The sequence below is a fragment of the Papilio machaon genome, chromosome 11, assembly GCF_912999745.1.
Source record: "Papilio machaon chromosome 11, ilPapMach1.1, whole genome shotgun sequence".
Lineage (NCBI taxonomy): Eukaryota > Metazoa > Arthropoda > Insecta > Lepidoptera > Papilionidae > Papilio > Papilio machaon.
This window is the reverse complement of record NC_059996.1, coordinates 8,665,982-8,679,746: the sequence shown is the minus strand read 5'-3', so window position 1 is coordinate 8,679,746 and position 13,765 is coordinate 8,665,982. Positions and strand designations below refer to the sequence as shown.

General features: G+C 47.8%; 1 protein-coding gene across 1 annotated transcript; it reads right to left on the bottom strand.

The window, feature by feature from the left end:
• Positions 1–3,697: 3,697 nt before the first annotated feature.
• Positions 3,698–12,420, bottom strand: LOC106709672 (SR-related and CTD-associated factor 4). Its single transcript, XM_045680117.1, has 21 exons — positions 12,215–12,420; positions 11,851–12,141; positions 11,585–11,726; positions 10,923–11,032; positions 10,513–10,703; positions 10,326–10,407; positions 9,926–10,065; positions 9,690–9,806; positions 9,361–9,473; positions 9,066–9,274; positions 8,792–8,983; positions 8,570–8,718; positions 8,389–8,483; positions 7,838–7,891; positions 7,489–7,757; positions 7,166–7,407; positions 6,850–7,032; positions 6,454–6,644; positions 6,232–6,357; positions 4,967–5,706; positions 3,698–4,066 (listed from the first exon to the last, which is right to left on the bottom strand). The coding sequence occupies exons 1-21, from the start codon at positions 12,248–12,250 to the stop codon at positions 3,698–3,700; spliced, it is 4,041 nt and encodes a 1,346-aa protein (XP_045536073.1). The 5' UTR covers positions 12,251–12,420.
• Positions 12,421–13,765: the final 1,345 nt, after the last annotated feature.

Below are 13,765 nucleotides of genomic sequence, written 5' to 3'. Positions count from 1 at the left end.
TTGTAACAAAATAGGAGCTTCTTTTTAGACATGTTTGCATGAATCATAAAAACATCAATGATTTTTTTTTGTAAAAACTTCGTGGTTGGTTTTTCTTTTTAAAAGACATTATTTTGACAATTGGGAAAGAGAACGCACGAGTTTGGAAAAGCTAAATAAAAAGCACGAGTAAAAAAGTGTTTTAATACAGTTGCTCAAAAAGGGGCGTATTGCAGGGACGAAGAGCGTTCGGAATGTGGGCTATTACATACTCGTGCTTTTATATACTCGTAATGAAATATACTATTTCGAACATTCTTTTGATTTTGTCCTGTTGTTCACGTCTTTCCCGGACGCTCTGATGCATCATACTTGCACGCGAACTTCACATAAATCAATTATCAACTCTTTCGTTCATCATTCGATTCGCCGACAGTCGCCCAACATAGCAGAACTTACGAGCGTAGCGTGGCACGTAATTTAAACAAAATGATAGAACGTCTCCAAGTTTCTAATTTAACGATTAACGGACTTTTATTAACGGAAGTTAACAAAAGCGTTAACACTTTTTGAAGTTAACTTAAAAGTTAATCCGTTAAGCAAAATGTTAACTTCGTTAATTAACGATTAACGGATTAACGAGTTAACGCCCAGCTCTGGTGGTGGATTTAATTAACATTAAAAACAACATTCTTTAGTATTTCGTTTTAGCCGACTTCAAAAAGAAGGTTATCAATTCGACTGTTTTTTTTATGTGTGTTACCGCGAAACTCCGCCCCTGGTGGTCCGATTTTGATAAAAAATATTTTAATCGAAAGGAAGTGCTTGCAGATGGGTCCCATTTTTTTTTAAATAACTAGAAGACTAGTAGATTTTGAATTTAGCTTCAAAATTTGTTGCGAAAATTAGGGACAATAGGGAAAATAAATAAAAATAGGGACAACCTACAAAAAAATGATGTATGGACGAATGGTAGCCAGAGCTGGGCGTTAACTCGTTAATCCGTTAATCGTTAATTAACGAAGTTAACATTTTGCTTAACGGATTAACTTTTAAGTTAACTTCAAAAAGTGTTAACGCTTTTGTTAACTTCCGTTAAAAAAAGTCCGTTAATCGTTAAATTAGAAACTTGGAGACGTGCTGTCATTTTGTTTAAATTACGTGCCACGCCACGCTCGTAAGTTCAACTATGTTGGGCGACTGTCAGCGACTCGAATGGTGAACGAACGATTTGATAATTGGTATATGTGAAGTTCGCGTGCAAGTGTGATGCATCAGAGCGTCCGGGAAAGACGTGACCAACAGGACAAAATCAAAAGAAGGTTCGAAATAGTATATTTCATTACGAGTATATAAAACAAGAGTATGTAATAGCCCACATTCCGAACGCTCTTCGTCCCTGCAATATCCTTCAATCTCTTTTTTGAGTAACTGTATTAAAACAATTTTTTACTCGTGCTTTTTCTTTAGCTTTTCCAAACTCGTGCGTTCTCTTTTCCAACTGTCAAAATAATGTCTATTAAAAAGAAAAAAACCAACCACGAATTTTTACAAAAAAAAAATCATTGAAGTTTTTATGATTCATGCAAATATTTCTAAAAAGAAGTTCCTAATTTGTTACAATATCAGATTTAATGGTTTGATTCAATGAATTAGGTTATTTTTCATTTTATTTCATCTCATTAAATTTAATTTTCATTTCATATCAATAAAAATAATCTACTGAAGACTTGGCCGTTTGGGCATAGTTCCCTTTGTCTACCCAGAATGGGTGAAGAAAACAAAAAAATCTGTTTGTATTCTTTTACAGTTGGCGCCATTTTTAAACATTTTAGTTAGTCGAGTTTTTTGTGTTTTTATTATTCTAATAAATTGCTTTAGTTTTTCGCAACTGTATTAAAATAGTTGTTTAGTACACGTGCGGAACTGTCATTACAACTTGTTCCAACTGTCAACCCTCACCTTCGGCTGCGCCTCGGCTCGGGTAGACATTTGTCGGAACTCTGCAATGACAGGCTTTCCGCACTCGTAATGAAATATACTATAATAAATTCATACTTTTCTCCAATACTAATTTGTTATAGAATGTATAGTCAAATTACTATTTTAAACAAGTGTCGCCACAATAAGTGTGAAAGTAGTATGTATAATTTTGGTATGGTTAACTGTTAACGATTAACTTTAACTTGCGTTAAATTTTCGAGAATTTAACGCTTTAACGATTAACGAAGTTAATTTTTTAATTAACGAATTAACGATTAACGAAGTTAACTTTTCGATTAACTGTGCCCACCTGTGATTGTAGCTCTTTAAATATCCTAAATAAAAGTCCGCGATAGCATATATCTATCTTTTATAGTTTTCTCACAATAACCATTTTTTTCTTCAGAAACATCAATTAAATTCATGCCCTATTTCCGACGCTATTATTCGAGTTCAGTATTAACCCTTATGTAAATAAACATGTTCATTATCAAGAGAATTTAATGTAGATTATATTTGCAATTGAAACTATATCATTCTGTCTAATAGTTTAGGAGATATCGTAAGAATAAAATTACGCGATCGCACTTCCTTTCGATTAAAATATTTTTTATCAAAATCGGACCATCAGGGGCGAAGTTTCGCGGTAACACACATAAAAAAAAACAGTCGAATTGATAACCTCCTTCTTTTTGAAGTTGGCTAAAAATATTCTTTTGCCTTTATGGCATTACTGGCATGATCACTTCTTGAAATCATGTCATTTCGGCATGTTTCACTTTGTCCATTATCTATCGTGTCTTCTTCAACAACAATAATAAAATCTTCCCATAACGGAATATTTTTTTCTTTGAAAATTTTCAAAAATTAACTGAAATTACATGACATGACGGGTGACGTTTAGAGAAATAAATGTTCATATGTTTCATGGGGTATATCAAGAGATGGCAGTATTATTTTCCCGTTGAACCACAGTATAGAAGATTCCTGGGCCTGGGTTAGATTTTCCACTACTTTTGACAGTTTTTTTTAAATACTTGTTAGCATTATCAAACCTCGTTTATTACTTTTATAGAACCAGCCATGAAATAAAATTGGCTGAAGCATAATTCAGTAAAATAACAGTTTGTTGTTTTTTAAATGTATCGCTGGAATGCACCTCGTTACGTTTATGACCTGCAATTTATATATTACTAATAAAATGTATTGCTATTGTATTACAAGGAGTCGAATTACCGGCGAATCTTAGTAACGGGCAGCTTTTAACCTGTAATTCAAACGGAGCAAAAGCACAAACAAGAGTATGCGCGCCGCCTCATTGATCAAAACCTAGTTTATATTTACAGTATTCAATAAAAAATCATTCACAAAACTTTTTAAAATTTATTCAAGCAGAAATATGACAATTTTCGACGCATATGTTACAGCTATATCTATATTTGGAGCTTCTTCATCGTAACCTCGAGTCGATTTGCCGAACGTCGACGGCCTCATATCTTATTACATTTAATTGAACTACAACGTAGTGATCGCACAATATAACAGAGCTCCCTTTATAAAAAAATCTTTAATGATCTAATCTAAAAAGTTATATAAGTTTATTATAAATAACAGCGAGTTAGTCGACTACGCAATTAATTCATTATAGAATATATTGTATATTTATTTATTTCTACCCTCACCGAGTAATAAAAAACATAAAAAGCGAATCGCCAGTTTGAACTGTTGACGACGATCATAAATAGAAGATCTGCTGCTGCTGCTGCGGCGGCGTCTTCCGTCTTCTCACCGGACAGCGCGGAGCGGATTCGGGTGACACATCTAACAGGTAGTGGGTAGCGGCTAGCGGGTAGCGGCTAGTGGCGTGGCGGCGGAGGGGTAGCAAGCGGCTGCGACACTCGGACACAAGCCTATGCTTCCTGTCGACCGCCACGTTGAATATAAAAAATGCAGCGACCGCGTGCGCAACCGCACCGCCGCCGCGCCGCAGTGCGGGTGCGGTGCGTGTGCGGTGCGTGTGCGGTGCGCGTGCGGGTGCGCGCGCGGCCGCCGACACGTACCTGGCCCACGGCGCCGCGTAGTGCGCACGCAGGCGGTTCCTCTTCTGCCGCCGACAAACAAAACACAAAGCTAACCAATAAGGCACTCGTATATTTCAAATATTTCATTTGTATCGTATAAAACAAAATCTTTGGCGTTGTACGGCGACGGGCGGGCCCGGGCGGTCCTGGGCGGAGCGGGCCTGGGCGGGCAGGGCGTGCGGCGCCGGACGGGCAGGGCGTGGGGCGTGCGGCGCCGGGCGGGTCCGGGCGTGCGGCGGGCGCGGCCGCGATGCACTCTCCGCTTCGGGTCCAACAACACGTCACCCGAATCAATTCCACTGAAAATATCCGTATTTCCATTTTCTCCTGTGTCAAGCAATCCCGTCCAGCATCTCCGCATTCTGAGCTTCCTTCTCTATTTCATTTTCAATATTAGAGCCAACTTTTGTATTAAACATATCGACCGAATTTGAACTAAGCGGCGAGGCTGGCGTCGGCTCGGGGGCCGGGGCGGGCGATGGCGCATCTGCCTCGGCCGTGGGGGGCGTAGAGGGCGTGGCGGGTGCGGCGGGTCCGGCGGGCGCGGCGGGCGCGGCGGGCGTGGCGGGTGCGGCGGGCGCGGCGGGCGCGGCGGGTGCGGCGGGCGCGGCGGGCGCGGTGAGTGCGGCGGACGCGGCGGGTGCGGCGGGCTCAGCGGGTGGGGCAGGCGAGGTGGCGGGCGCGGCCTCGTCCGATGGTGTAACTGCAAAGCTGGTGTCGACTGCGTCGATCGCGTCGTACAGGTGTGCGGGAGCGTTTGCGTCGCCGGGGGAGTGGTCAGCGGCTGCAGCGACGTTGTCATCTGAGGCGTCGTTATCTTCCTGTGTAGGTCTGTCGGGCGCGGCGGGCGGTGCGGGCGCGGCGGGCGCGGCGGGCGCGGCGGGCGCGGCGGGCGCGGCGGGCGCGGCGGGCGGGGCGGGCGCGGCGGGCGCGGCGGGCGCGGCGTCCTCCGGCAGCGTGGTGTCGGGGCGGTGGCGCCGTTCGGTCGCGACGATGTCTTCGGCGGCGCCCCATCGGGATTTTCTGTCCTTGTCTCTCCTAGAGCTACGCTCGTCTCGCGATGGCCGAGGTTTCTCATCCACAGTTCTTCTTCTGTCGCTTCTATCTCTAAATCTATCTTCGCGCTCTCTACTTCTGCGATCCTTTCTTCGGTCCTCCCATTCGTTTCTTCTGTTCCAATCTCTGTCTCTCTCTCTATCTCCGTTCCAACCTCTTTCATTAAATTGTTCTCTTTCTTCAAATCTACCGCTCCTGTCGAAATATTCTGCGGGACCGTCAAATCTGGGGCCATCGAAAGGCCTGTCTCCGTCGAATTTTCTGGAAGGCCCATCGAACGGTGGCCTGGGTCCTTCGAACCCTGGTCTAAGTCCATCGAAATGCGGTCTCGGTCCGTCGAAAGGCGGCCTATGTCCATCGAACGGAGGTCTGGGACCGTCAAAAGGAGGTCGCGGGCCATCGAAGGGCGGCCTGGGGCCATCGTACGGGAGCCGGGGTCTGTTCATGTCGAAGGGCATGCGAGAGAAAGGAGGTCTCTCGAAACGCGGTTCAAATATCGGCCCGCCTTCGAACGAAGGTCTCTCGAACGGAGGTCTGTTAAAGAGAGACGGCCCCATCCCATTGAAACGAGGACCGAACGGTGGCCCTTGAACTTCCACCCACGGCCCTGAAAAAAATAATTCGCACATTAGTGAGGTAATGTTGCGGGACTTACCACCGACAAGTGATCGTACATTAATCACGAGACACAATAGATTTATTTTTGTGTATTCAGACGAATGTCAACCATGTCGCTTTCAATCTCGCGCAACTACAGCTAGCGAGTATCAATATTTTCATATGGATATCGTTAGTTTCGCCGACGACAACATAGATAGGTGTTTCGCAACAGTCGCTGTTCACATCGCGGATTAGACGTGGCGGTGAGGCGGTGAGGCGGTGAGCACATCCGGCATAATGTTTATATGTTACTAGCTTTTACCCGCGACTCCGTCCGCGCGGAATAAAAAATAGAAAACGGGGTAAAAATTATCCTGTCCTTTTCCTGGTTCTAAGCGACCTGCCCACCAATTTTCAGTCAAATCGATTCAGCCGTTCTTGAGTTATAAATAGTGTAACTAACACAACTTTCTTTTATATATATAAGATAATACGAATAAGTTTTAGTAGTTAGATCAATGATTTGTAATACCTGCGCGGTATGGCGGCGGCATGCGCGCCGGCCACGCTCCGCCCGCCGCTCCGCCCGCCGCGCCGCCCGCCGCTCCGCCCGCCGCGCCGCCCGCCTGCGTCTCCTCGCCCGCCTCCGCGCCATCGCCTGCAGAACAACAACAGCGTTCAATAGCCGGCCCATATTTACTATTGCTAGTTAGCGTTGTATTTGTGCTCCATTTATTATGTTTGTATCCGGTACCATCGGGCGGTGGGAGCGGGGGGTGCGCCGGGTGCGGGGGGTGCGCCGGGCCGGGCCCGCCGTTGGCCATCTCCCACAGCCTCTCCTGCAGACTCTTCTCGGTGTCCGCGCCGCCGCCGCCGCTGCCGCCGCTGCCGCCACCGCCGCCGCTGTCGCCGCCCGCTCGCGGAGACTTCTCCCGACTGCGGTCTCTGCACAGTTTTCCACGCAAACGATATATAAAATATTTTGTCTTATTTCACATTTTTACAAGCCAGGAACCAATGTGAATTGAAATAAATTCAGTGTAGTAATGAAATTTTACATATTTATTTACTTTTATCAAAAAGACTAGCTGTCGCCCGCGACTCAGTCCGCGCGGAATTAAAAAAAAACGTAATAAGTAGCTCAGCTTACCTGACGACGTCCCGGGCGCCGGCGCCGGCTCGCTCGCGGTCACGCCGCTCGCGACTCTCACGCGCGTCACGCCCGTCACGTCCATCCCGTGTGTCACGTCCGTCCCGTGTGTCACGCCCGTCCCGTGTGTCACGTACGTCACGCCCACGTTCGCGGTCACGGTCTCTTCTTTCTTCTCTTTCCCTGAAATAAAATGTTATACATACAACATTATAATATTGTTCACATTTTAATAGAGCAAAGAATTAATGACAAAACTAAAGCTAGTTATTCACAACATGATGTAAACTATGACCCACGGGTCCACGTTCAGCACCTGTCGCGGTCGCGTGGGGCGCGCTCGCGGTCGCGACGGTCACGGTCGCGGTCGCGCCTGTCGCGGCGGTCGCGGTCGCGGTCGCGACGCTCCTTGTCGCGGTCGCGGTCGCGGCGCTCGTCGGGCGGCGGCTGCGAGGCGTCGAAGGCGTCGAAGTCGAGGTCGGGCGGCGGGTGCGGCGGGTGCGGCGGCGGCTCCGACGTCTGGAAGTTGGGCGGCGGCTTCGACATCAGCGCCTGGATCTGCGCAAAGGCCGGGCTCCTGTTAGAGCGGGTGGTGCGGGTACGAGTGCGGCGAGTGGTGGCAGCGCGGGGGGCACGCACCTGGTCGGGCAGCAGCGCGGGCTCCGCCGGCGGCTCCTCGGGGTCCAGCTCCATGGCGTCGTCGGGCGCGGCGCCTGTGTCCCCCGCGGCCGCGTCGCCGGCGGGCGCGGTGGCGGGGGCGGGGGCGGGGGCGGCGGCGGTGGCGTTGTCGTGCGCGGGGATGTGCGCGGGCGGCGGCTGGCGGTGCGGCGGGGCGTGCGGGTGCAGCGGCAGCACGAGGCCGCCCACGTGCGCGCCCACCAGCCCGCCCAGGAAGCCGCCCACCATACCTGCGCAGATCGCCAAATGAAATGTAAATCGTAATCTTGCACGAAACCTGTGTTAAGTATGTGAGAGTGAGATGACTCACCTGGCTGCTGCAGCGCGGGCGGGAAGCCGAGCAGCGGGCCGTCGCGCGCCAGACCTGCAACACACGCATCTACGTCACACTACCTCTCACTCTCTCCCTACAACGAGCTATAACTGTTAATTCAGTCCGTCCATTAGTCCAGCGTCGATTTTAACAATTAATATTCTAGCAGTCAAAATGTTATTTAGCGACTTATATCGCAAAACAAAACACGTATATTTGCAAACAAGTTGAAAATTGTTAAATAATGTATGGCGCGTCTCCCGCGGACAGTGTTCGTTACAGCTGGAATGTTTGTTAACTCGCCAAACAAGAAAATTACTTATATTATTATTACAAGAAAATTATGATATTCGTAACAGGTCGTTAACGTGCCAAATCCCTCGGAGGAGGCCTTTATTAATGTTAAGCCTATTCGTTAGAGGGCGAGGTGGGCGAGGTGGGCGAGGAGGGCGAGGAGGGCGAGGTGGGCGAGGAGGGCGAGGAGGGCGAGGAGGGCGAGGTGGGCGAGGAGGGCGAGGTGGGCGAGGAGGGCGCGTGCGGTCGGTTACCTGTCACTCCGGCGGGCACCCCGGCGGGCAGGGCGGGTGGTCGCATGCCGGGCGGCAAGGCGGGCGCGAAGCCGGGGGGCATGCCGGCAGTCATCCTGTGCACAAAAGTGAGCGATTACTGGCGCTGCTGGGGGCGGGGCGTGGGCGTGGGCGGGGAGGGGAGAGGGCGGGGCGTACGGACCCGGGCGGCGGCATGCGCGGCACGACGGGCAGCGAGGCGGGCAGGGGCGCGGCGGGCAGCGCGGGCAAGGCGGCGCGCGCGCCCAGCGACCCGGGCGGCGCGAGCGCGCCCAGCAGCGGCAGTCCGTCCATCATCGCCTTGGGAATGATCTGCAACCGAGAGGCCAGCGATGAGCGGCGCCGAGTGCGAGGGTTATAAAAAAAAAGAAAGTAGCAGACGTACCCTCGGCGGCAACCAAGGCGGCAGCGTGTCCTCGTCGACGGCGCCGCCGTCCTCGAGCGCATCGAGCGAGAGGGCGCCGAGCAGCCAGCGCTGGTGCAGCGCCTCCCAGGGCAGGTAGGCCACGCCCAGGTCCGCCTCCCAGTAGTCCTTCCACTCGCGGCCCTTCACGCCCTTGCCGGCAGCCCACGCCACCTGCACATCGAGTGTCGACCATTCACACTAGCGCTTCTCTAACTTATATAATGTGGTCTGCAGTAATAGTAGAAAGGCTCACGGTGATCTCCTTGGAGTGCAGCTTGTGTCGGTTGAGGGTGGCGAGCGCCTTGGCGGCGTCGCGGCGGCGCTCCATGACGACGAAGGCGCAGCCCCGCGGCGCCACCACGTCGATGGAGTGGACGCCGCCCACTCCGCCGAACAGGTCCGACAGCTCCTCGGGCGTGGCCAGCTTGGACAGGTGCCCCACCCACAGCGTGGTGCTGCACACTGCACACGCACACACCTCCTCCTCACCTCTGTGTTCCTCTGCCCTTTGCGGTTCACGGTACTAACATATTGCATTCCAAACTTACCGCTGAGGTTTTCCTTCTTGATCGGCGGTAAACCTTTCTTTTCTCTCTCGCGTTGCTTTTCCTTCTCCGCTTCTCTTTCCTTGTGACTCTTCTCTCTGTCTCTGTCTCGATCCCTATAAAATTCCAACACTAAAATTGTACCATTGACCCCGGTTACCGACTCGAACACCTCTTCCATCGTTAAGGAAAACCGAGCTAAAATAATAATAGTAAGTCTAAAGGTTTAGGCCACGTTAGTAGAACAAAAATAAGAATGTCGTGGCCGTGGCAGAGGGAATTGGTCACTCTCTCGCATTCCTGCGGCCTCGAGCCTGCAGGCTACTACATACCTGTCGCGGTCGCGGTCGCGGCGGCGGCGCGGCGAGCGGGAGCGGGAGCGGGAGCGGCGGCGGCGGCGCGGCGACTTGGAGCGCGAGCGGTGGCGGCGCGCGCGCGGCGAGGGGCTCCTGCACACAACACGTATTACATTTGTAAACAGGAGGAGCTTTATGTGACTGGCGCGCAGGGAGGGCGCAGGGAGGGCGCAGGGAGGGCGCAGGGAGGACGCAGGGAGGACGCCACCCACCTGGAGTCGTTGGCGTCGGGGATCTCGATGACCTGGGGGCCGGTCTCCACGAACTCGATGTCTGACTCGTTGGCGGCGTCGTCCTTGCCCTCCGGGCGCTGGGCAGGCTCGTGGGCGGGGAGGGCGCCCGCCGCCTGCGCCTGCGCACGCACACACACAACATATCAAAGACGAATCAAGGAACAGCAAAACCCAATTGAATTTAAACTTATTAATAAATTCATATTATATATTGTATTGATACATCTAAATGGTCGAACATAAAAGTAAAATCAATGGTATGTTAAATTGATTAAATTTTCTAGACAAATGAATGTGTAGCTGCATATTGTTCAACATGTATGTATGTATGTAATAGAAGTGAAGCAGGTGGGCATGTGACAGTGCGGGAGACACTCACAGGCACCTGCAGTCCGGTCATCATCTGCATCTGCGCCTGCAGGCTCTGCAGCTGCCGCATGATCTCCGGGTTGGTCAGGATGCTGCAACCATTCAACGATATAAACTAGCGAAGTGATTATATTACATTGAATCATTTCATTAAATATTTTTAGGAATAGTAATTTTAGTGTTATTGTAGTACACACCTGCCGAGCGCGTCCGTGGGGTTGTGGGCGTTGCCGTGCGGGCCGTGGTGGGCGTGCGCTGGGTGCGGCGGGTGCGCTGGGTGCGGCGGGTGCGCGGGATGAGGCTCGGCGCCGGCCGCCTCGTCCTCGCTCTCGTACTCGAAGTCGTTGAGCAGCTTGCGGTTGAACTTGACGCCCGGCGCCGCCTGCTCCTGTGACCGCAGTAAGGACACATCAGACACCGCACGCTGCTCGTGTTCAACTACATTGCACTATATTAAACTAGCTTTTGCACCACTATGACCACCCTTTTTAGAACTTTAGAGTATAAATTTGAAAATATCCAATATAATAATAAGAATATTATAGTTGAGCGAGTCAGTTTACTTTTATTATATATAGATTATAGTGTAAAGTGCATAGGGGGCTACCTGGTCAGGCGGTGGTGGGGGCGTAGCGGCTCGGGGTGTGTTCTGTGCCGTGGGGGACATCTTGCCCTCTCCTAGACTTGTTGTGTTGTGGCTTATGTTTAAACTGCTCCCTGAAATGTCAATTAATCAGTTATGAAATCACCACAGACAGATGAGAAGCTGGCCTTTAAATTAGTGTTTTGTTTAATGTTGTGGTAAAGTGAATCTCATGAGTGTCAGTAGTCAAAAGAATACTATGGAAGTGTGAAAACTTATTTTTCTTAGAGTGCCATCTCCTACCAGATATTACTGCTTAAAGCGATGGGAGTGCTCAGTTTGTGCCTTGGCTAAGATTTCAAATTCATGATGTTCACTCTCTATGTACATCTATATATATAAAAGAAAGTTGTGTTAGTTACACCATTTATAACTCAAGAACGGCTGAATCGATTTGACTGAAAATTGGTGGGCAGGTAGCTTAGAACCAGGAATAGGACATAGGATAATTTTTACCCCATTTTTTTTTTATTCCGCGCGGACGGAGTCGCGGGTAAAAGCTAGTTTTTATTAAAATAACAAATCTCACTTTTAGTAATTTGTCATCTTTTATGTTAACCGTCCCTTGCATTAAATAAGTGCACACAAACGATGAATGGTCTCTAAAGAGTTAGCATGTGGTGTACCATTTGTAGTGTTGTTCTGTTGCTGCAATATCTCCTGGTGTAACGGGTGGTTGGGGTCCGCCATATCCATCAGTGGTTGGATGACATCAGGTCCAAACACATTATTCTTCTGCCAGAGGTTTAATACGCGGATTATATTGCGCTGAAATTTATATTTTTTATCAGTATCTTAGGGATTGCATCCCTCATATGACTCATATTTTCATTGCATTCATTAGAAGATGCTATGAATGTACAGAACTCTTTATAACCAGATAAAATCTAACCTTATCTTCTGGTGGACATCTGAAAAGGTTGGCAAATGTTTGCTGCATGTTTTTCGCAAATCGAGGAGCGAAAACATCTTTATCTTGGCCGAATTGGTGCCTCGACTGCCGCACTATTGAATCTATCACGTATAAACCGGGAACTTTGTATTCCGCTTTACACTTCTGAATGAATTTTTCTACACTGTGAACTACATGCTTGTAAAATTTTATCGCCTTTATAGCACCTTTAGTGATAGCGCTCATCTTAGCTTTTGAAATTGGTGGCTTGTTTTCGTACAACCCGGATAACTGAAAGTGAAACAAATTATTTTAATGGTGCCACGGAAAATGCATTGCACTATCCAAAGTTAACAAATAGTACCTCCGCGTTGAACGCTTTTACTTCTGGCATATCCATTTTGGTATCTCAAGTTTACAAATCCGCCTAATTTACTACATAAAACTACTAAACAAAGTCCATTGAGTATTAATAAAAAGCATTTTTCGTTACATAGCAGTCAACATGTTCTGGTTCAGTATTGCAAATGGCGTGCATGTGAGATGCAAAGAGCAACTAAGGTTTTACCAGACACATTCGATCATAGAGTGTGGATTTGGTGACTTGATATCGTTTTCTTATATATCGTATTTTAATAGTTAGGGAAATTTGACCTACTGGTAACCCTAAAAACTTTTATGGTTCCTTTGACATTGACAAACAATTCTCATGTCCTCTGACTTTGACTGAGTCCGTATATTGTACGACCCGATAATGCACGGCCCAATAATTCATGTACAAACAAACCTTTGTTTGTACATGAATTATTGGGCCGTACATTATCAGGTCGTGCATTATCGTGGCTGTACATTATCCAGACCGTACTGATATTGTACAGCCACGATAATGTACGGCCTGATAATTGGCGACCACTGGTCACGGAATATTAGGCCGTGCATTACTTGTACACGAATTATTTGGCTGTACATTAACGGTACGGGGGTGATATTGCACGGCCCGATAATTCATGACCACTTCCCTGATTGGTCAGCTCACCTGGTCTCTTATTGGTCAACAGATTATTCTGTCATTTATGGTTTGTGCTTCGTTTAGATTGGGATGAAGAAAAGAAATTTTGTTGCCACTATAACAAAAAATGTAACACAAATTATAACAAATACTTAAAAAATAATAAATTTGATTTAACGCAGTTTGATAAGAATTTGGTTAGGAATTACACACTGTAAATTACTTAAATAATGTTTATTATTAAACTAATAAATTGATTGAACAACAACGTAAAATAATAAAATTAAAATTCTATCTCGTGCACATATTTTCTCTACTGTTTTAAATATATCTTCCTTATAGAATCAACCTAATAGTGCAACAACCTCTTTCGATCCTCAAGAAGATCCCATTCACAACACTCCACTTCAATTTAAGACTGCACTAAATTTCTGAAGCAAGAATACCAATCTTTTAACAGACATATCGATGTAATAAATAAACGGCACACCAAATATATTGATTTTATTTCATTAAAAATTACAGTGACAATGTCAACGCAACAATTTCTAAATATAAAAATTATGAAAAATGCAAAGGTTGAAATAACACCACATCACCACCTTTAGGATCGCCGAAGAGAAGCGTAGCTTCATCGTTTCACACAACTTCATTACCTCCTGCAGGTTCTGAATTTTCCCGAGAAGTGTGCTCCGTCTACTGTTCTACGAGGATGTTTAAAGAATCTTTCATGCGGAAGCATTAATGATGGTGCATAATAATGATCTGATGGAACTGCTGGTAAAACATCCTCCCAATGACCTACGTCACGATTCCACAGACGAACCAAACACACAAGGATTCGACACTTCTTTAGACGACAGTTTCTAATATATGGTGAGGTTAATGTAGAGAAGTAACCACTGA